This window comes from Strigops habroptila, unplaced genomic scaffold (assembly GCF_004027225.2).
Source record: "Strigops habroptila isolate Jane unplaced genomic scaffold, bStrHab1.2.pri NW_022045610.1_ctg1, whole genome shotgun sequence".
In the NCBI taxonomy this organism is placed as follows: Eukaryota; Metazoa; Chordata; class Aves; order Psittaciformes; family Psittacidae; genus Strigops; species Strigops habroptila.
In genome coordinates this window covers 15,887-37,825 of record NW_022651089.1, presented here as the reverse complement: position 1 = coordinate 37,825, position 21,939 = coordinate 15,887, and the positions used below count along the sequence as shown (strand labels likewise).

The following is a 21,939-nucleotide window of genomic DNA, read 5'->3' as shown; positions in this document are numbered from 1 at the left end:
GGCACCCTGAAGACACCCCCCCCCTTGTGTGTGTGTGTGTGTGTCCGGGGTGATGCCCCCCCACCCTGTCTTTTTAGGGTGCCCCCATGGCCCCCCCATCCCTCTGTCCATCCACCAACATGGGCCTGACCCATGTCCCCTCCTGGACCAAATCAGTGTCACCCCACTGGGACCCATCCATTGGAGGGGGGGGCACCCCACGCTCCCCCCTCCTTGTCCTGCAGTTAACAGCCTCATTAGGGCAGACAAGGGGGTGCGGGGGGGGGGACCCCAAGAGCCACCAGCCCGTCCCTGTCACCTCCTGTCCCCGCAGGGGTGAGCTGGGTACATGTGTGTGGGTACATGTATGGGTACACATGTCCTGGGTACACATGTCCGGGGTACACGTGGGGGGGGTACATGTGTGGGTACACATGTCCGGGGTACACATGTGTGGGGTACACGTGTGGGGGGTTACATGTGTGGTACACGTATGTGTGGGTCTGTCCTTCTGTCTGTCTGTCCATCCCAGGGCCTGCCCATGTGTCCGTCCTTGTGTCCATGTGTCTGTCCCTGTATCCCAGAGTCCATCCTTGCATCCCTGGGTGTCTCCCTTTGTCCCGGGATCTATGTCCATGTGTCTGTCCCTGGATCCGTCCTTGTGTCCGTCCTTGCATCCATGTGTCCGTCCTTGTGTTCAGGATCTGTCTGTGTGTCTGTCCTCTTATCCATCTGTCCGTCCTTGTGCCCGTCCTTGTGTCCATGTGTCCGTCCCCGTGTCCGTGTGTCTGTGTCCAGGAGCTGTCCGTGTGTCCGTCCTTGCACCCTTGTGTCCGTCCTTGTGTCCAGGGTCAGTCCATCCCCGTGTCCGTGGGTCCATCCCCGTGTCCGTGTGCCCATCCCCGTCTCCGTGTGTCCGTCCCTTTGCCGTGCGCCCACCCCAGCGCCCCGCCGCACGGTCCCAGCGCCCATCCCTTGTGTCCCCGCCTCTGTCCCCGCCCCGGTCCCACCGTCCGTCCGTGCACCGGGACCAGGGGCCGGGGCGGGGCCGGGGCCGGGGCGGGGCCGGGCCGGGACCCACCGGAGCCACCGGGAGCCGCCGGAGCCACCGGGACCCGCCGGAGCCACCGGAGCCGCCGCCGCCCGTGATGGAGCCCAACAGTCCCCGCAAGATCCAGTTCACGGTGCCGCTGCTGGAGCCGCACCTCGACCCGGAGGCGGCCGAGCAGGTTGGGAGGGACCGGGGGGACAGCGGGGGGGACAGCGGGGGGACAGCGGGGACCGGAGGGGACCGGGGTGGGGAGGACAGCGGGAACCGGGAGGCTGCGGGGACCGGGGGGCTGCGGGGGGCTGCGGGCACGGGAAGGGCGCGGCGAAGGCACCGGCAGCGGCGCGGCGGGGGGGGGGGGGGGGCATCACCGCGGTGTCGGGGCGGCGGTGGCACCTCTGGGTGCGGGGGGACACGGGGAGCGGGGGCAGGACACGGGGAGCCGGGGGGGGGACCGGCCGTGCCAGGGCCATGTGCTGGCTCCGTACGACGCCCCGGGCCGGGTGTTGGGTTTCGGCCCCCCCCCCCGGGTCCTTCCAGCTCTTGTTCCACTGGAGGGGACCCAAAAGAGCCGCGGGACGGGGTGGCCTGGCCCGGGGGGACACACAGAGACCCCCCCCAGGGCACTGCGATCCCTCTCTCTGCCCCCCCAAACCCTGGGGGCTGCAGGGGACAAGAGGGGGGTCTTGGCAGGTCCCCACCATCACCAGTGTGTGAAGCTTAATGGGGTCTCAAGGGTGCTAGGGGGGGGGTGATGGGGGTCCCCATGTGCCAGCAGCGTGGGGTGACCGTGGGCCACCCCCCAAGAGACACCAGATGCGGCCACGCACCATCCGGGGCTGCTCATTTGCAGCGCCCCCCCACCCCCCCAGAAGTGAGGGCAGGAGCGGGGGGTGCTGCTGGGTGATGGGTGCGAGGAGCAGGGACCCACATCCCACCCCACACACAGCCGGGCTATGGGGGGGCTCGGCAGGGCCCTGCCTTGGGGAGGCCCCGGCCCGGCCCTGCCTCAGTTTCCCCTTCCCGGGGGGGGGGGTTCAGCCCCATCCTGGTGCCTGTTGGCAGCACGTGGTGGGGTGACACGATGCTGATGTTTCCCCCCCCCCCGCCTTCAGAGCGCTTTTGGGGGGTCCCTGCAGGGATATGGGTTCCGGGGTCACATTGATGGGGGGCTCGATCCTGTCCCCCCCTGCCCCGGTGCCCAGCTCCACCCTGTCCCCAGGGCTGCTGAGGACCATCCAGCTCCGGATGGACCCATCCCGTTCCCATCCCTGATCCCGTCCCGGTCCCTCCTCCCATTCCCGTTGCCGGCTCCGGAGGGAGCAGCGGGGCCGGGGCCGGGCTCCTGCTGCCCTTAATCGATGGTGGAGATGGAGCTAAAAATAGCGGCGGAAGGAGAGAGCGGAGCTTCGGACAGGCGGGGATGGAGGCAGGGAGGGAGGGAAGGATGGAGAGAGGGATGGAGACAGGGAAGGAGGCAGGGAGGGAGGGATGGAGGGATAGAGGCACGTAGGCAAGGAGGGAGGGATGGAAGGGAGGAGGGAAGGAGAGAGGGAGGGAGGCGGGGATGGAGGGATGGAGGAAAGGAGGGATGCAGGGAGGGAGGCAGGGAGGAATGGAAGCATGGAGGGAAGGAGGCAGGGATGGAGGGATGGAGGAAAGGAGGGATGCAAGGAGGGAGGCAGGGAGGAATGGAAGCATGGAGGGAAGGAGGCAGGGATGGAGGGATGGAGGAAAGGAGGGATGCAGGGAAGGAGGCAGGGAGGAATGGGAGCATGGAGGGAGGGAGGCAGGTAGGCAGGGGTGGAGGCATAGAAGGAGAGAGGGAAGCAGGGAGGAATGGAAGGATGGAGGGATGGAAGCAGGAAGGGATGGAAGGAGGGAGGAGAGAGGGATGGAGGCAGGGATGGAGGGATGGAGGCAAGGATGGAGGGATGGAGGCAGGGATGGAGGGATGGAGACAAGGATGGAGGGATGGAGGCAGGGATGGAGGGATGAAGGGAGGGATGAAGGGAGGGATGCAGGGAGGGATGCAGGGAGGGATGGAAGATAAGAAGGATGGAGGCAGGAAGGGATGGAAGGAGAGATGGATAGAGGGATGGAGGAGGGAGGGATGGAGTGAGCAAGCACCAGATCATCCCCCCAAGGCCATTGGGGCAGGAGCCACCCGGACCCCGCGCTTGGAGGAGCACAACGGGGGGGTGCTCGGCTCTGCCGGGGTGACCTTGAGGGGGTGACACCGGTGTCCCCTCCCCATCCCTACAGCGAGGGGCACAGCCCTGCCCCACAGCCCTGCCCCACACCCCCGCCCCACACCACGCTGGTGGCTCTGCCTTCCCCGGGGCCCAGCCCTGGGGGGGGGCCCAGCCCCATTGCTGTGTGTTGGGGGGGGGGGGGGGTGCAGATGGAGCCCGCACCCGGCGCTCATGGGTGGGCAGAGGGTGATTCCCGGCGATTCCCGGTATTCCCGATATTCCCGGCTCCCTCTAATCTCCGTTTAAATCCAGATCGCGGGTTTCTATGGCAACGGGGCCGAGGAGAAGATGCGCCGGGAGGGGGGGGGTGGCGGTGGGGGGTGTGTGTGAGATGAGGAAGGATGGGGAGGGGGCTTCCACCCTCCCGGCCTCATTAACACCTCATTAACATCTCATTAGCATCTCATTAGGCATCCCGCCTCATTAGGGAATCCTCGCTGGGGAGCGCAGCGCCTCAGTCAGTGGGTCAGTGGGGAAAGGGGGCGAGGAGCGGCGCTGCCACGGCCACAACGGGGCCACCAAACACCCCCCGAAGGCACCGGGGGGGGGGATGCTCGGGGTGACCTTGGGCAAGGACATTGTGGCCCCAGAGGAAGGGCAGGGTCCTGGTCCTGGCCCCACACCGGTGGCCCCAAGCGCTTCCCGGGGTATAATTAGCTCCCGCTGGCGCTGCCTGGGGACAGGAGATGATGATTTAAAGGACACATGTGTCCGGCCACGGAGCCGCTGGGCTCCGCGCCCTGGCTGGTGGCCACCGGCCCCATGGGGCCACCACCGCCCTAGGGACAAGGACGTGCAGGGGGGAGCTTGGGGATGGTGGGGTTTGGGGGGTGCAGTGGGTTTGGGGGTCCTGACTCTCTCCTATGTCCCCCCCCCCATTCCAGATCCGAAGGCGCCGACCGACTCCTGCCAACCTGGTGCTGAGCAGTGACCAGTCGTCCCCAGGTGGGTCCCCACATGTGTCACCCCGGCTCCAGCCCACCCAGGGACCCCACTATGGGGTGCTCTGGGCCCCACATATGGTGCTCAGGGACCCCCATATATGATACTCAGAGACCCCCCTATAAGATGCTCAGGGACCCCCCCTATATGATACTCAGAGACCCCTCTACATGAGGACCCCCCTGTATGATGCTCAGGACCCCCCTGTATGATGCTCAGAGACCCCCCTAAATGATGCTCAGAACCCCCCTGTATGATGCTCAGGAGCCCCCTATATGATACTCAGAGACCCCCCTAAATGATTCTCAGGACTCCCCTATATGATACTCAGAGACCCCCCTATAAGATGCTCAGACACCCCCCTAAATGATGCTCAGGACCCCCCCTGTATGATGCTCAGGACCCCCTTATATGATGCTCAGGACTCCCTTGTATGATGCTCAGGACCCCCCTATATGATGCTCAGGACCCTCTATATGATATTCAGGACCCCGCTATATGACGCTCAGGACCCCCTATACACTGCTCAGCGCTGCACCATACAGCCCACAGCGGGTCTCATCCTGCTCCCCCGTGTCCCCCCACCCTGGCACTGCCCCCGTGTCCCCGTGCCCGGTCCCAGGCTCATCCCATCCATCTCCCTGGGCAGCAGCTGCCCGCGGGTGACACGGTGCCAGGGACACCGGAGCCACCGGTGCTGGGGCCACCGGCGCTGACATTTAACTGCTCCCGGTCACCCAGCCCAGAATGTGGCCTTTGGGGACAGGGGCTGACCCCGCCGGTGGCTCTTTGTGCCCCCCCCAATGGCTGTTTTCATCTGTCCCCAACGTGGGGACACCCCAAGTGTCTTGGGGACTGTCCCCAAGTGCCACCTGCAGAGCCTGCAGTGAATAAAACCATCTCCGTGGGGCTGAGCATCACTTGCAGGGGTCAGGATGCAGCCAGGGGGTGTCCCCATGGTGCTGGGGACACGAGGGGTGGGATGCTGGTTGCCATGGCAACATAGGGAGTGCGGCTGATGCTGCCAGGCCGAGCACCCATGGGTGATGAACACCCCATTGGGGGTGCAGGATGGAGCACCCAGCACTGACCTCTCGGTCCTTCTGTGTCCCCCCCCCTAGAGATCGATGAGGACCGGCTGCCCAACCCCCTGCTCAAGGTGGGTGCTGCCGCTATGGGGGTGCTCTGGGGGACCCCCCCACCCTATGGGGCCCCCCCATTCACGCAGCCCCCCTCCCCTCAGTCAGCTCTGGCCATGTCACCCCGGCAGAGGAAGAAGCTCTCCCGCAGCACCCCCACTATGAAAGGTAATTTGGGGGGGGCCTGGGGGGGGGGCCGCCACTGTTCTGATACCCTTGAATTGAGGCACACGGGGCCCCCCCTGTGGGCAAAGGCCACCGGAGGGGACAAGAGGCCACCGAGCTGCCGCCGGGGGCGTGGGGACGGTCACCAGTGCCCCCCCCTGCCTGGCAGAGCTGCAGATGATGGTGGAGCATCACCTCTGCAAGCAGGACAAAGGGGAGGAAGAGGAGGAGGAGGAGGAAGGAGCCACCAACAACCATGACGGTGCCCGGCGTCGCCATGGGGACAGCAGCCACAGCCCCACACGACAGGGGGGGCCCGGCCCCGGTGAGCGCGGGGACGATGGGGGGGGGGGGGGTTGGGGGTGTAATTGGGGGGGTCTGGGCTCACCCCACAGCACCCACAGGGACCCCCGGGGACGGGCGGCAGAGCCAGGCCAAGGAGGGCACCCACAGAGCACCAAAGGAAGGCGCCGGCAAAGGTGCTGCTGGCAGCCAGTAGGTGCGTGCTGGGCACTGGGGGGCACTGGGGAGCTGTGCTGGGACATTGGGGCTCTATACTGGGACACTGGGGGGCACTGGGGCACGGTATTGGGGTACTGGGGGTAACTGGAGCATGGTATTGGGGTACTGGGGGGCACTGGGGGGCATTGGGGTGCTGTGCTGGGACATTGGGGCACTGTACTGGGATACTGGGGGGCACTGGGGCATGGTATTGGGGTACTGGGGGCACTGGGGGACATTGGGGCACTGTACTGGGACATTGGGCCACTATACTGGGACACTGGGGGGCACTGGGGCACGGTATTGGGGTACTGGGGGGCACTGGGGGGCATTGGGAAGCTGTACTGGGGCACTGGGACACTGTACTGGGACAATGAGGGACACTGGGACACTGTACTGGGGCACTGGTGGATACTGGGGCACTGTACTGGGGCATTGCTGGGGCACTGGGGGACTGTTCTGGAGTACTGGGGGGCACTGGGGGTCTGTCCTGGGACACTGAGGGGTACTGGGGCACTGTACTGGGGGCACTGGGGCACTGGGCCATTCTGGGGGGCACTGGGGGGGCACTGGGGCACTGTCCTGGGGTACTGGGGGTCACTGGGGCACTGAAATTGGGGTACGGGGGGGCATTGGGCAGTGTATTGGGACACTGGGGGTCACTGGGGCACTGTACTGGGGGCATTGGGCCACTGTGGGGGACACTGGGGGTCACTGGGGCACTGTACTGGGGACACTGGGGGACACTGAGGCACTGTACTGGCATAATGGGGGTCACTGGGGCACTGTACTGGGGGCATTGGGCCATTGTGGGGAGCACTGGGACCCCCCCACAGGTGCCTGGGTGCCAGCCAGGGCGCAGTGCCGCGGGGGGCATTGCTGGGGCTGGGGGGTGGGGGGGGGGTCCGGGGGGGTCTGTTCCATTGCGGGGCCCTTGTCCCAGCGCTGTCCCTTGTCCCCAGGTGCCGGCGAGGCCGGAGCTGCCACGTCCCCTTTTGTATGTGACCCTTTTCTAGACGCCAGCGGCCGCTTTGGGGCTCCCCCAGGGCAGGTCCCCCCCCGGGGGGGGGCGCTGTGGGGACAAGGGACAGCCGGGCTGCCCCCCCCCCCCATCCCCTGCTCCCCCCCCTTCCCTCCCCTATGGGTGCCACTGGGGACACCGAGCAGCACCCCCCCAGTGCCCCCCCGTCACTGCCACCCCCACGTCACCCCCCTTCACTTGGGGGGCACCGGGAGCTGCCCGCCCCCCCCCCATCACACACATGTGTCGGCGCACACGCTTGCACACGCGTGGTGGGGCGGTGCGCACATCCATGCACCCACGGGGGGGGGACACACACACGCGTGTGCACACATGGACACGGGAAGGGGAAAGAGGGGGGGGGTCGGGGCACGCCTGCACCCTTTGCACGTGAGTCGCGTGTGCGCGCGCACACAACACGCGTGTACACGCGTGAAGAGCGGGTCTGCGGACCCACCTCAGCCGGTATTAAAGGGATCCCTTCTCCCCACGCCTCAACCTTTGCCTTTGCGCTTGGGGGGCTCGGACCCACTTTGGGTGCTCTTGGAGGGGTGGGGGTGCTGTGGGCCCCCCCGTTGTCCCCCTCCCCGGTGTCCCCAGGCCCCGGCGCTGTCCCCCCCGGGGGGGGGGGACGGGGCGATGCGGGCGCGGGTCCAGGCTGGTGGTGGTGGTTTATTCATTGCTCGATAGCGGTGCTGCTGCGTGTCACTTGTCACATGCGTGTGCGGGGGGGGGCGCGGCATGGGGGGGGCAAAGGACAAACACGGCCGGGCCCCGCCACGGGTGATGATGGGCACCGAGGGCAAAGGGAGGTGGAGATGGGAGCTGGGGGATGCCGGAGGGACACTGGGAGCCGGGATGCCGGAGCTGGATGATGCTCAAGGCACACCAGGATCTGGGATGCTGGAGGATGCTCGGAGCACACCAGGATCTGGGATGCTGGAGGATGCTCAAGGCACACCAGGATCCGGGATGCTGGAGGATGCTCGGAGCACACCAGGATCTGGGATGCCGGAGGATGCTCGGAGCACACCAGGATCCGGGATGCTGGAGGATGCTCAAGGCACACCAGGATCTGGGATGCCGGAGGATGCTCGGAGCACACCAGGATCTGGGATGCCGGAGGATGCTCGGAGCACACCAGGATCTGGGATGCCGGAGGATGCTCGGAGCACACCAGGATCTGGGATGCTGGAGGATGCTCGGAGCACACCAGGATCTGGGATGCTGGAGGATGCTCGGAGCACACCCGGATCTGGAATGCTGGAGGATGCTCAAAGCGCACCAGGATCTGGGATGCTGGAGGATGCCCGGGCAGGAGGATGCTGGAGCTGGAGGATGCTGGAGGCACACCGGGATGCTGCGGGATGCTCTTGGAATGCCAGGAGCTGGGATGCTCAAGGCACACCCGAGCTGGGGTCCCAGAGCAGGAGGATGCTGGAGCTGGAGGATGCTCGCGCACACCAGAGCCGGGTACCAGAGGATGCTCGAAGCACACCGGGATGCCAGAGGATGGTCCAGGCACACCGGAGCCGCGATGCTGGAAGATGCTGGAGGCACACTGGGACCAGGATGGCAGAGGATGCTGGAGGGACACTGGGAGCTGGGATGCCAGAGCAGGAGGATGCCAGAGCTGGAAGATGCTCAAGCACACCAGAGCCGGGATGCTGGAGGATGCTCCAGGCACAGCGGGATGCAGGAGGATACTCCAGGCACATGGGATGCAGGAGGATGCTCCAAGCACTCCAGGATGCAGGAGGATACTCCAGGCACATGGGATGCAGGAGGATGCTCCAAGCACACCAGGATGCAGGAGGATGCTCCAAGCACATGGGATGCAGGAGGATGCTCCAGGCACATGGGATGCAGGAGGATGCTCCAGGCACACGGGATGCGGGAGGATGCTCCAAGCACATGGGATGCAGGAGGATGCTCCAGGCACATGGGATGCAGGAGGATGCTCCAGGCACACGGGATGCAGGAGGATGCTCCAAGCACTCCAGGATGCAGGAGGATGCTCCAGACACACGGGATGCAGGAGGATGCTCCAGGCACATGGGATGCAGGAGGATGCTGGAGGCAGAGCAGGGCAGGAGGAAGCAGGGACGGGGGATACCGAGGGCAATGCTGGAGCTGGGGGACATTGGGGGGACACTGGAGGCACCCTGGGGGGGGGGATACCAGAGCCAGGGGCTGGCGCTGCCACCTCAGCCCCATTCCCAGCTCCCGGCGCCGCTCCAGCCCCGGCACCACCTCCTTGTCCCATGTCACATAGGGCAGGACCCCGAGGGGACCCCCTGAGGTGCCTTTGGGGCCAAGAGACTTGGGGACCAGCCCCCCCAAGGGACGCGTCCCCAGCGCCGGGTGACACAGAGACACGTGCCTTGGGGTGACACCTCCCCTCGGGGCGCAGGGGGGCCACCCCTCACCGTGTCACCGGCTGGCACCCGGCGGGCCAGCGGTGGCATCGGTCCCCTCGTCCCGCCGGTGCCACCACCACGGTCCCCAGCGCTGGGGCGAGCAGAAGCTCTGTTAAAAAGCCATCGTCGTGGCCCAAACCCCTTGGGTTCGGTGTGGCAGTGACAGGGTCGGCGGCACCGGCACCGGTGACCGGCTCGGAGAGGTTGGGGGGGGGGGGGGGTGTCTCCGATCCCGGGAATGCTCCCGGCACCGATCCTTGTGCGTCCCCGGGCGGCTCCTTCCCTGTGGATGGGGCTGGACTCGATGGTGTCAAAGACTTTGGGTGAGACGGTGGCACTTGGCTGGATGAGGACCTGCCGTGGGATGGACACGGGGTCACAGCGATGCCACCCCCCCCCTCCTGCTCCCGCCATTCCCGCTGTTCCCACCTCGCTCTTCCCGGCGTTATTCCACGTCCCCGTTGTGCCGGTGCTGGCCGGGGCCCGCCTGCTCCTCGCTGGGCGACAGCTCGTCGATGGACGACTGGTCGGTGATGCCTGAGGAGGGATGTGGGGCTGGGAGGGGGCTCCGGACCCTCAGCTCAGCCCCACACCTTGGGGTCTCCCACCCTGGGCTGTGGTGGACGTGGTGGCTGTGGTGGCCAGTGTAGATGTGGTTGGCTATGGAGGCCATGGTGGACATGGTGGCTATGGTGGCTGTGGTGGCCATGGTGGCTACAGTGGACATGGTTTCCATGGTGGCTATGGTGGCCATGGTGGCTGTGGTGGCAATGGTGGCCATGGTGGCCTGGTGACCACATGGTGGCCATGGTGGCCATAGTGGCCATGGTGACTATGGTGGCCATGGTGGCCTGGTGACCACATGGTGGCCATGGTGGCCATGGTGAACATGGTGGACATGGAGGCCATAGTGACCATGGTGGCCATGGTGACCACATGGTGGCCACATGGTGGCTGTGTTTGGCTGTGGTGACCCCATGGTGGCCATGGTGACAATAGTGACCATGTCACCATTGATGGTGACATTGGTGGTGGCTGTAGTGGCTATGGTGGCCATGGTGGCCATAGAGGCTATGGTGGCCATAGTGGCTCTGGTGACCACATGATGGCCATGGTGGTTGTGGTGGCCATGGTGGATATGATGTCCATGGTGGCCATGGTTGGCTGTGATGGACATGGTGGCCGTGGTGACCATGGTGGCTGTGGTGGCCATTGTGGCCATGGTGGCCGTGGTGGCAATGGTGACCATTGTGGCCATGGTGGCTGTGGTGGTCGTGGTGGTCATTGTGACCATGGTGGCCATGGTGGCAATGGTGACCATTGTGGCCATGGTGGCTGTGGTGGTCGTGGTGGTCATTGTGGCCATGGTGGCCACGGTGGCAATGGTGACCATGGTGGCCATGGTGGCCATGGTGACTATGGTGGCCATGGTGGCTGTGGTGGCCATGGTGACTATGGTGGCCATGGTGGCCAACACCTACCGCTGGCTGCCCGCTCCTTCCACTTCTGCTTGTTCTCCTGGAGGTACTTGAGCCACGTGGAGCGGAACCCGGCCAGGTTGGCCTTGATGTCCCCCACGTCCACGTGCTCATCCAGGGGTGGCTGCCGCCACTGCGAGCTGTGGGGACAGGGACCATTGGGACAGGGCCACGGAGCCACCGCTGCTCCCAACACGAGTGGGTGCTCCCCAAGCCCAGGCTGAGCCCCACCGGTATCCCATGGGGAAGGGAAACTGAGGCAAGGGACACCTTTGGGTGTCCCCAGGGTGCCAGCACAGATGTATCCTGCCCATATGGGTGCCATTGGGTGTCCCCAGGGTGCCAGCACAGCTGTATCCTGCCCATATGGGTGACATTGGGTGTCCCCAGGGTGCCAGCACAGCTGTATCCTGCCCATATGGGTGACATTGGGTGTCCCCAGGGTGCCAGCACAGGTGTATCCTGCCCATACCAGTGACATTGGGTGTCCCCAGGGTGCCAGCACAGCTGTATCCTGCCCATATGGGTGACATTGGGTGTCCCCAGGGTGCCAGCACAGCTGTATCCTGCCCATATGGGTGCCATTGGGTGTCCCCAGGGTGCCAGCACAGCTGTATCCTACCCATATGGGTGCCATTGGGTGTCCCCAGACCAACCTGGCCTGCTGGTTGGCCACCGGGTTGCTGTTGCCTTTGGTGCCATCCTCGGCCACGGGCAGCACCATCCTCTCGGCCACGTCGGTCAGCACCGAGAAGGTGGGTTCCACGATGAAGTCGATGAACCCTGACGTGCGGAAGGGCCACAGTGACAACGGGGACACCCCCGTGGGGACAGGATGGGGACGGGGACCTCGTCCCCCCGTCACCACTCACCGATCTGGGACTGGGCCACCAGCGTGGACGTGCGGTCGCAGAGCGGCGAGAAGGGCAGCCCCAGCTCGGCCTCTTTGTCCCCCTGGTGAAGCGAAGGAGCCGCGTCCCCAAGGGTGCTCCCCGTGGCCCCATGGCCCCCCCACCCATCCCATGGTGGCCCTACCTGCCTGAAGAACTCCTCCATGAGGGCTTTGGTCCAGCGGCTGTGCACCGACCAGTGCTTGGTGGGGTGGCTGATGTCGGCCGCGTGCAGCAGCAGCGACAGCACCTTGGACTTATCGATCCTGGGGAGGGGACCCCAAAACTGAGCTTTGTGTGTGTGTCCCCCAACCCAAAACCACCTTCTCCAGAGCACGGTGGCCACCAGGACTCACCTCTCCAGCTGCTGCAGGGATGTCTTCATGGTCTTGACCTGCTGGAAGTGGCAGGACATGTCGGTGGCCAGGACCATCTCGATCACCAGCGCCCGCAGCTCCCTGCGCCCCAGGGAAACGCCATCAGGGCCCCGTGTCCCCAACCGGGGACACTCCAGAGGTGGGGACAGCGACGGGGACCTTACACAAACTCGTCCTTGGTGAGGTTGACGAAGATGTTCATCTCGTCGTCCTGCATCAAGCGGAAGACGGCGCTGATGTGGTGGTTCTCCAGCACCGAGCGGTCGTTGTAGAGGATGGCACAGTCCGACCTGGGGACACAGGGGATGGTGGCACCTCAGCACGGGGAGAGGGATGTCCCCAGGGTGCCAGCACAGCTGTATCCTGCCCATATGGGTGACATCGGGTGTCCCCAGGGTGCCAGCACAGCTGTATCCTGCCCATATGGGTGACATTGGGTGTCCCCAGGGTGCCAGCACAGCTGTATCCTGCCCATATGGGTGCCATTGGGTGTCCCCAAGATGCCAACACATCTGTATCCTGCCCATATGGGTGACATCGGGTGTCCCCAGGGTGCCAGCACATCTGTATCCTGCCCATACCAGTGCCATTGGGTGTCCCCAGGGTGCCAGCACAGCTGTATCCTGCCCGTATGGGGTGACACTGGGTGTCCCCAGGGTGCCAGCACAGCTGTATCCTGCCCATATGGGTGCCATTGGGTGTCCCCAGGGTGCCAGCACAGCTGTATCCTGCCCATATCAGTGACATTGGATGTCCCCAGGGTGCCAACACATCTGTATCCTGCCCATATCGGTGACATTGGGTGTCCCCAGGGTGCCAGCACATCTGTATCCTGCCCATAACAGTGACATTGGGTGTCCCAAAGGTGCCAGCACATCTGCATCCTGCCCATATGGGTGCCATTGGGTGTCCCCAGGGTGCCAGCACAGCTGTATCCTGCCCATACCAGTGACACTGGGTGTCCCAAAGGTGCCAGTGCATCTACATCCTGCCCATATGGGTGACATTGGGTGCCCCCAGGGTGCCAGCACATCTGTATCCTGCCCATACCAGTGACATTAGGTGTCCCCAGGGTGCCAGCACATCTGTATCCTGCCCATATGGGTGACATTGGGTGTCCCCAGGGTGCCAGCACAGCTGTATCCTGCCCATATCAGTGCCATTGGGTGTCCCCAGGGTGCCAGTGCATCTGCATCCTGCCCATATGGGTGACATCGGGTGTCCCCAGGGTGCCAGCACAGCTGTATCCTGCCCATATGGGTGCCATTGGGTGTCCCCAGGGTGCCAGCACAGCTGTATCCTGCCCATACCAGTGACATTGGGTGTCCCCAGGGTGCCAGTGCATATGCATCCTGCCCATATGGGTGACATTGGGTGCCCCCAAGGTGCCAGCGCATCTACATCCTGCCCATATGGGTGACATTGGGTGTCCTGGGTGTCCCTAAGGTGCTGCTCCGTCCTTTCCATGCCCATAGCAGGTCCCCAGCCCTGCTCATGCCATGCCACCCATGCCATGCTATGCCATGCCACCCATGCCACCCATGCCATGCCCCCCATGCCCCCCGTGCCACCCTCACTTGGTCTGGATGTGGAAGCTGTTGGTGGTGCCCGTGTGCTCGTAGTCGTGGATGGCGGCAGCGAAGATGATGGCCAGGACCTCGATCTCCGTCAGGTAGTGCTGGGGGGGGACACACGCACACGCGTGTGACACGCCACAAGCGTGTGCAGGCGCGTGTGGACACGTGTGACAGCCATGCAGGGACAGGAGGACACGCGTGCGCGTGGTGGGGGTCACCCATGTGTCACCCTGTTCCCCACCCATCATCCTGGCGCCGTTGCCATGGTGGTACCGTCTCCATGGCAACAAGCATCGCTTGGACCGGCATGGCCAGGACACCCATGGGACACCATGGAACCCTCATTGGACCCCCTAGGACACCCATGGGACCCTGGTGGGACCGTACCAACATGCCGGTGCGGACCAGGAAGCAGTGGACAGTCTGGGTGACATCGGCAGCGTGGACCTGGTTGTGGTAGGGATTCCGGTACTTCCCATAACCCGTTTCCAGAGCATCCAGCAGCGTGTTCAGGAAGACGGCCGGGATCTGGGGCACGGATACATGGGTGCTCATGGGTGTAAAGCCCCCAGCACCCATGGGTGGGCATGGGCAGGGGCATGGGCGCACCTTGAAGCGGCTGTTGAGGTTGTGTCGGGTGAGGAGCTCGAAGACGATGGTCCTCAGGGAATGCTCCTCCGTCATCTGGTTCAGCGTGAAGACGTCGAAGCACCACACGTCGAGGCTCTGGGGGGGACACGGGGGCATCACCCAGCACCCAGTGAGCACCGGGGGGCAGGACACCCCATGGGATGCCCAGCAAGGCACAGGGAAGCCCCGGAATGCTGAGCCATGGGAGGGATGCCAAGGATGCCAAGCCCAGGGATGCTCAGCGATGGCCACGGAAGCCCAGGGGTGCTGAGGCAATCCCAAAGGATGCCCCCCTGTGCTCAGCACCACCAGCTGCCATCCCCCATGGGACAACCCCGGCCACCCCCAAAATATCGGGGTGCCCCCCACCCATAACCCCCCGGTACCTTCAGGCAGTTGAGGACGGAGCTGGAATAACTGGGCCCCACGGCCGTGTACAACCGGCGAAACATCCTGCAAGGGACGGGGTGATGTGGGTGCTGGGGGGCAAAGCGGGGTGCTGGGGGGCAAAGCTGGGTGCTAGGGGCAAAGGTGGGTGCTGGGGGAACCACTTAGGTGGTGGGGGACAAACCCTGGGGGCAGGAGACAGACCTTGATGCTGGGGACATCCCAGATGCTTGGGGACCACTTGGGTGCTCAGAGACCCTCTTGGGTGCTGGGGACAGTTCTTGGGTGCTCAGGACCCTCTTTGGTACTTGGGGACCCAACTGGGTGCTTGGGGACAATCCCTGGTGGTTCAGCACCCGCTTTGGCTCTTGGGGACTCTTAGTGCTTGGGAACCCTCTTTGGTGCTTGGGGACCCACCTGGGTGTTTGGGACAGTCCTTGGGTGCTCAGGACCCTCTTTGGTGCTTGGGATCTACCTTGGAAGTTCAGAACCCTCCTTGATGCTTGGGGACCCTCTTTGGTGCTGGGAGACCCATACTGAAGGTTCAGGACCCTCTTTGGTGCTCAGGGATCTGTGCTCTCAGGGACCCAACTGCGTGCTTGGGGGCCAGCCCCTGGGTGCTCAGGACCCTCTTGGGTGCTGGGGGACCCATACTGAGGGTTCAGGACCCTCTTTGGTGCTCAGGGATCTGCACACTTGGGGACCCAACTGTGCGCTTGGTGCCAGCGCCTGGGTGCTCAGGACCCTCTTGGGTGCTGGGGGACCCATACTGAGGGTTCAGGACCCTCTTTGGTGCTCAGGGATCTGCACACTTGGGGACCCAACTGTGCGCTTGGTGCCAGCGCCTGGGTGCTCAGGACCCTCTTTGGTTCTGGGGGACCCATACTGGAGGTTCAGGACCCACTTTGGTGCTCGGGGATCTGCACACTTGGGGACCCAACTGTGCGCTTGGGGCCAGTCCCTGGGTGCTCAGGACCTTCTTTGGTGCTGGGGGACCCATACTGAGGGTTCAGGACCCTCTTTGGTGCTCAGGGATCTGTGCTCTCAGGGACCCAACTGTGCGCTTGGTGCCAGCCCCTGGGTGCTCAGGACCCTCTTGGGTGCTTGGGGACCCACTTTGATGGTCAGAGATCCATGTGCTCAGGGACCCAACCGTGCGCTTGGTGCCAGCCCCTGGGTGCTCAGGACCCTCTTTGGTGCTTGGGGACCCACTTTGGTGGTCGGCACCCACTTTGGACCCTCTTTGATGCTCGGGTCCCCCCCCGGGTCCTACAGCACAACCAGCCCCGCTCTCCCACCCCAATCCCCCCCGCACCCATGCACCCCGGGGGGGTGTCACCATCACCCCGCACCCACCTCTCCACGAAGATGCCGGCCTGGACGGCGTGGACGATGCTGCGGAACTTGGGCTTCTCCTCGGCGCGGCGGCCCTTGGCCCGCGCCTGCTGGGTGAAGGTGGCCGCCAGCCAGTCCCGCACCTCGGAGGGCACCGCCGCGTCCGACCCCATCTCCCGCAGCTCATCCTCCGTGTCCAGCATCTGCCTGCGGGGGGCGCGCAAGGACGGTTGGGGGGGGCGGTCAATGGGGGTATCGCCCCCCCCAAACACACACACACACCCCCCCCCAAGCACCGGGGGGGGCGCTCACCGGGTCTCATCGATGTAAACGGCCTCCAGCAGCGAGGCCGCGTACTCCAGGTTCCGCTTCAGCTCCTCCACGTTCACCTCGCCCGTCTCCAGCTGCTTCACCAGGAACCGCAGCCTGCGGGAGGCGGGAGGGGGGGGCGCTTGTGGGTCCGAGGGCGCGCGGTGCCGTGGGGACACTGCGCCATGGGGACACTGTGCCATGGGCACCCTGTGCCATGGGCATCGTGCTCTATGGGGACACTGTGCTATGGGCACCCTGCGCCGTGGGGTCCATGGGGACCCTGCGCCGTGGGGACACTGTGCTATGGGCACCCCGTGCCATGGGGTCCGGAGACCCTGCACTATGGACACCCTGTGCCATGGGGACCCTGCGCCGGGGGGACCCTGCGCCGTGGGGACACTGTGCTGTGGGGACACTGTGCTATGTGCACCCTGTGCCATGGGGACCCTGCGCCGTGGGGACACTGTGCTATGGGCACCCTGTGCCATGGGGTCCATGGGGACCCTGCGCCATGGACACCCTGTGCCATGGGGACCCTGAGCCGTGGGGACACTGCGCCGTGGGCATCCTTTGCAATGGGGACCTTGTGCTATGGGCACCCTGTGCCATGGAGACCCTGCGCCATGCGGTCCATGGGGACCCTGCGCCGTGGGGACCCTGTGCCATGGGGTCCATGGGGACCCTGCGCCGTGGGGACACTGTGCCATGGGGTCCATGGGGACCGTGCACCGTGGGGACCATGCGCCGTGGGCATCCTTTGCCATGGGGACCTTGTGCTATGAGCATCCTGTGCCATGGGGTCCATGGGGACCCTGCTCCATGGGCACACTGTGCCATGGGCATCCTGTGCCATGTACATCCTGCACTATGGGGACCCTGAACCATGGGGACCCTGCGCCGTGGGGACACTGTGCTATGGGCACCCTGTGCTATGGGCATCCTGTGCCATGGGGACCTTGTGCTATGGGCATCCTGTGCCATGGGCACCCTGTGCCATGGGTACACTGTGCCATGGTGACCCTGCACCTTGGGGACCCTGCGCCGTGGGCGTCCTGAGCCATGGGGACCTTGTGCTATGGGGACACTGCTCGCTGGGAAGCCTGTGCCATGGGCACCCTGTGCCATGGGGACACTGTGCCATGGGGGCACTGTGCCATGTACATCCTGCACTATGGGGACCCTGAACCATGGGGACCCTGTGCCGTGGGTACACTGTGCCATTGGCATCCTGTGCCATGTACATCATATGCTATGGGGACCCTGTGCCATGGGGACCCTGAGCCATGGGGACCCTGTGCAACGGGGACCCTGTGCAATGGGCATCCTGTGCCATGGGGACCCTGCGCCATGGGTACCTTGTGCCATGGGGACACTGTGCCATGGGCATCGTGCTCTATGGGGACCCTGCGCCATGGGTCCACTGTGCCATGGGGTCCATGGGGACCTTGTGCCGTGGAGACCCTGTGCCATGGGGATCCTGTGCCATGGGGTCCATAGGGACCTCGTGCCATGGACACCCTGTGCCATGGACACCCTGTGCCATGGGGACCCTGCTCTGTGGGGATCCTGTGCCATGGATACACTGTGCCATGGGCATCGTGCACCTTGGGTACCCTGTGCCATGGGGACCCTGTACCATGGGTACACTGTGCCATGGGGACCCTGTGCCATGGGTACACTGTGCCATGGACACCCTGTGCCATGGGTACACTGTGCCATGGGGACCCTGTGCCATGGGTACACTGTGCCATGGGGACCCTGTGCCATGGGGTCCATGGGAACCTTGTGCCATGGGCACCCTGTGCCATGGGGACCCTGCACCACGGGCACCCTGTGCCATGGGCACCCTGCACCTTGGGCACCCTGTGCCCTGGGCACCCTGTGCTATGGGTACCCTGCCCCATGGTGACCCTGCTCCAGTGGGAAGCGGGGGTGGATCTGGGAGCTCTTTGCTGTCTCTTCCAGCCCGACCCAGGCTGGGATTCTATGGATGCGCCCACACATGCCCTGATCCGCGTGGGCAGCGCGTGTGTGCACGTGTGTGCACGTGTGTGCACGTGTGCCCTGCCGGTGCGGGCGGGGGGGCACGTCCTGCACCCGGTACCCAGCACCCGGGACACGAGGACATGGGGGGACAAAGCGGGGACACGAGGGGACACGGTAGATACCAGGTCCCAGCCCTGGTCCAGCGCAGCCACCCTGTCCCCTCCTAGAGGCCTCGCTGTCACTGCCACCAGCACCCAACATGTCCCCATCGGCACCCAACAGGTCTCCATCAGCACCCAACAGGTCCTCATCAGCACCCAACAGGTCCCCATCACTGCCACCAGCACCCATTGGTCCCCATCCAGCGCATGGGGGGGGGCAGACGTCACGTTCAAAGCCAGCGCGGAGCATCCACAGGCTGCGGAGGGATGTGACCTTGGGGACGGTCACTGGCACCTTCCTGCACCCTATGGATCCACATCCCTATGGACCACATCCCTATGGACACCCATAGAACGGGGTCCCTGGGGACCCCCACCCTTGGGACCTCCACCCTCAGTGTCACACCACCGGGGTCCCCTGTGTCACGGTTGGTGCCGGGACCCCCCGGTGACAAGGGACCCCCATCCCCAGCACGGCCGGTGGGTGCCGCCCGCACCCACGTCCCCCCACGAGCTGCCTGTCACCACCCGCACCGCTGCCACCCCCCCAAGTGCCACCGGGGTCCCCAGGGCCGCCCCCTGCGGTGGGGTGGGCTTTGGGGTGCAGCCAGCGCTGGGGGCTGAGCTGCAGCCCCAGGTGCACCCATGGGTGCTGCTGCGCCCCTGACACCCTCACGCAGGGTCCCCCCATCCTCGGGACCTGCCACCAATGTTTGGGGGGGGCCAGGAAGCTGCACCCATGGGACACCCCGGGGTAACCCCCCCCCCGGCAAATGAACCCCCAAATAGCCCCATAGAGGTCCTGGGGAGTCCCCCTAGGGGTGACGGGATACAGCCCCTATAGCCCTATAGGGGAGGTGGGGTACCCCCCTATAGCCCCATAGGGGACCTGAGGTACCCCATATAGGGGTCCTGGGGTACAGCCCCTATAGCCCATAGAGGTCCTGGGGTACCCTCCTATAGCCCCATAGGGGAACTGAGGTACCCCATATAGGGGTCCTGGGATACAGCCCCTATAGCCCCATAGAGGTCCTGGTGTACAACCCCTATAGCCTATAGGGGACCTGGGGTACAGCCCCTATAGGCTATAGGGGACCTGGCATACAACTCCTATAGCCTACAAGGGACCTGGGGTACAACCCCTATAGCCCCTATATATGGGGGGTCCCGGGGGTGCAACACAAGCGCCCTGCTCCCATCCTGTGTCCCCTGTGCGTGTCCCCCGGCACCTCCCCGTGCACACACATGAACACGCGTGAACACGCGTGCACACGCGTGTGCCTTCGCCACGGGCCACGTGCGGGTCAGCCCCTCACACACGTGTGCACGGGGCCGCGCGCGTCGCCCACGCCCGCACGAGGCCTCGCACCAGCACACGTGTGAGCGGACACGCGTGTGCCGGAGCCCACGCGTGAACACGAGTGCGCACACGGGCGAAGGGGCCACCGAGCGTCCCCATGGGAGGGGGGACACACACAGGGGGGCACCCCGGGGTGTCAGAGGGGGGCACCCAAAGGGGTGCAATGGGTGCAGGGGGCACTTTGGGAGGAGGATGGGGGTACCCAAAAGGGGTGTGAAGGGGAGGTGATGCTCAGGTGGGCTTGGGGGGGCCTGGTTTGGGGGGGGTCTCAGTTTGGGGGTCCCCGTTTGGTGGTCTTGGTTTGGGGGTCCTGGTTTGGGGGGGGTGTGTCTCAGTTTGGGGGCTCAGTTTGGGGCCCTGGTTTGAGGGTCCAGGTTTGGGGGTCTCAGTCTGGGGGGTCCTGGTTTATGGGTCTCGGTTTGGAGCTCTTGGTTTGGGGGTCCTGGTTTGGGGATCCCAGTTTGGGGGTCTCAGCTTGGGGGTCCTAGTTTGAGGGTCCTAGTTGGGGGGTCCGGGTTGGGGGTCCCAGTTTGGAGTCCTAGTTAGGGGTCCTGGTTTGGGGGGTCCCGGTTGCAAGTCCCGGTTTGGGGGTCCCGGTCCGAGGGTTCCATTGGGGATCCAGGTCCGGGGGTCCGTTGGGGGTCCTGGTTCAGGGGTCCCGGTTCGGGTCCCAGTTCGTGTGTCCCGGTTGGGGGGGTCCCGGTTTGGGGGTCCCTGTTTGAGGGTCCCAGTTCAGGGGTCCCGGTTGGGGGGTCCCAGTTGGGGGGTCCCGGTTCATGGTCCCGGTTGGGGGGTCCCGGTTGGGGGTCCCGGTTCATGGTCCCGGTTGGGGGGTCCCGGTTCATGGTCCCGGTTTGGGGGGTCCCAGTTTGGGGGTCCCGGTTCATGGTCCCGGTTTGGAGGTCCCGGTTTGGGGGGTCCCGGTTCATGGTCCCGGTTGGGGGTCCCGGTTGGGGGGTCCCGGTTGGGGGTCCCGCTCCGGGGTCACTCACAGCGCCCGCAGCTTCACCCAGATCTTCTTGCTGGGCACGGATTTCTCCTCCAGCGGGGAGCAGCCGCCGGCCGGGTCCAGCGCGTCGCGGTCGGGCTCCAGCTCCGGGAGGCTCCGCGGCGGCTCCATGGCCCCTGAGGCGGGGACGGAGCCGTCCTGAGCCCCGCGGCCGGTGCCGGGGCCCCGCGGACCGCGGCCGAGCCGCCGGTACCGCCCCGGCAGCGGCCTCCCCCCTCGCCCGGTACCCGGCGGCTGCGCAGGCGGCACCGGCCCGGCGCGGAGCTAAGATGGCACCGGGGGTGGGAGCACCGGGATGGGGACCGGGAGGGATGGACCGGGATGGGGAGAACCGGGAGCGGAGGAATGAAGCGGGGATGGAGGGAAGCGGGAGGGATGAAGGGGGATGGAGGGAAGCGGGAGGGATGAAGGGGGATGGAGGGAAGCGGGAGGGATGAACGGGAATAACAAACCGGGAACAGAGAAGCGGGGATGGGAAGAAGCGATAAAGGGAAAAGCGGGGATGGGGAGCACCGGCGGGAGGGACCGGAGATGCTCGTACCCGGGGATGCTCGGCCGGAAAGCGCCGGTGCTGCCGGTACCGCCGGTGCTGCCGGTGCAACCGGTGCTGCCGGTGCCGCCGGTGCTGCCGGTGCAACCGGTGCCGCCGTGTCTCGGTGCTACCGGTGCAACCGGTGCCGCCGTGTCTCGGTGCGGCCGTGCCCCGGTGCCGCCGTGCCCGGCGCTCCCCCCGCGCTCCCCCCCGGCGCTCCCGGCTCTGCCGCCGCCGACCGGGGCTCGCCGCAACTTTCCCCGAGCCGGCACCGGGGAGGGCGGGGGGGGGGGGGGGGGGGGCGGAGGACGGGAACCGGGACCCGCCCCCCCCGCCCCGCTCAGCCCCGGCACGGGGGGGCCGCAGCCCGGGACCCCCATAAAGGCGGTGGGATATAAAGGAGGGTCCCTCAGGACCCCGCTGGGCTGCACCACA

The 21,939-nt window shown here is 65.5% G+C and overlaps 2 protein-coding genes across 3 annotated transcripts; one reads left to right on the top strand and one right to left on the bottom strand.

The window, feature by feature from the left end:
- The first annotated feature begins 792 nt into the window (after window positions 1-792).
- PPP1R1A (protein phosphatase 1 regulatory inhibitor subunit 1A) lies at window positions 793-7,548 on the top strand. Its single transcript, XM_030474710.1, has 7 exons — window positions 793-1,208; window positions 4,167-4,227; window positions 5,346-5,383; window positions 5,468-5,531; window positions 5,698-5,853; window positions 5,933-6,027; window positions 6,992-7,548. Exons 1-6 carry the CDS (start codon window positions 1,128-1,130, stop codon window positions 6,025-6,027), a joined length of 495 nt encoding a protein of 164 aa, XP_030330570.1. The 5' UTR covers window positions 793-1,127; the 3' UTR covers window positions 6,992-7,548.
- A 154-nt stretch (window positions 7,549-7,702) lies between these two features.
- PDE1B (phosphodiesterase 1B) lies at window positions 7,703-21,781 on the bottom strand. Of its 2 annotated transcripts, XM_030474713.1 has the most exons (16): window positions 21,514-21,781; window positions 20,956-21,088; window positions 16,457-16,570; window positions 16,166-16,351; window positions 14,809-14,875; window positions 14,402-14,518; window positions 14,180-14,320; window positions 13,793-13,893; window positions 12,380-12,505; window positions 12,195-12,296; window positions 11,984-12,104; window positions 11,821-11,902; window positions 11,605-11,731; window positions 10,952-11,088; window positions 9,900-10,007; window positions 7,703-9,824 (listed from the first exon to the last, which is right to left on the bottom strand). In XM_030474713.1, exons 2-15 carry the CDS (start codon window positions 21,081-21,083, stop codon window positions 9,916-9,918), a joined length of 1,641 nt encoding a protein of 546 aa, XP_030330573.1. In that variant the 5' UTR covers window positions 21,084-21,088; window positions 21,514-21,781; the 3' UTR covers window positions 7,703-9,824; window positions 9,900-9,915. The 2 variants fall into 2 exon arrangements, with proteins under 2 accessions (XP_030330573.1, XP_030330571.1); XM_030474711.1 differs by lacking the exon at window positions 21,514-21,781 and having other exon boundaries at window positions 20,956-21,204.
- Between the last annotated feature and the right edge of the window lie 158 nt (window positions 21,782-21,939).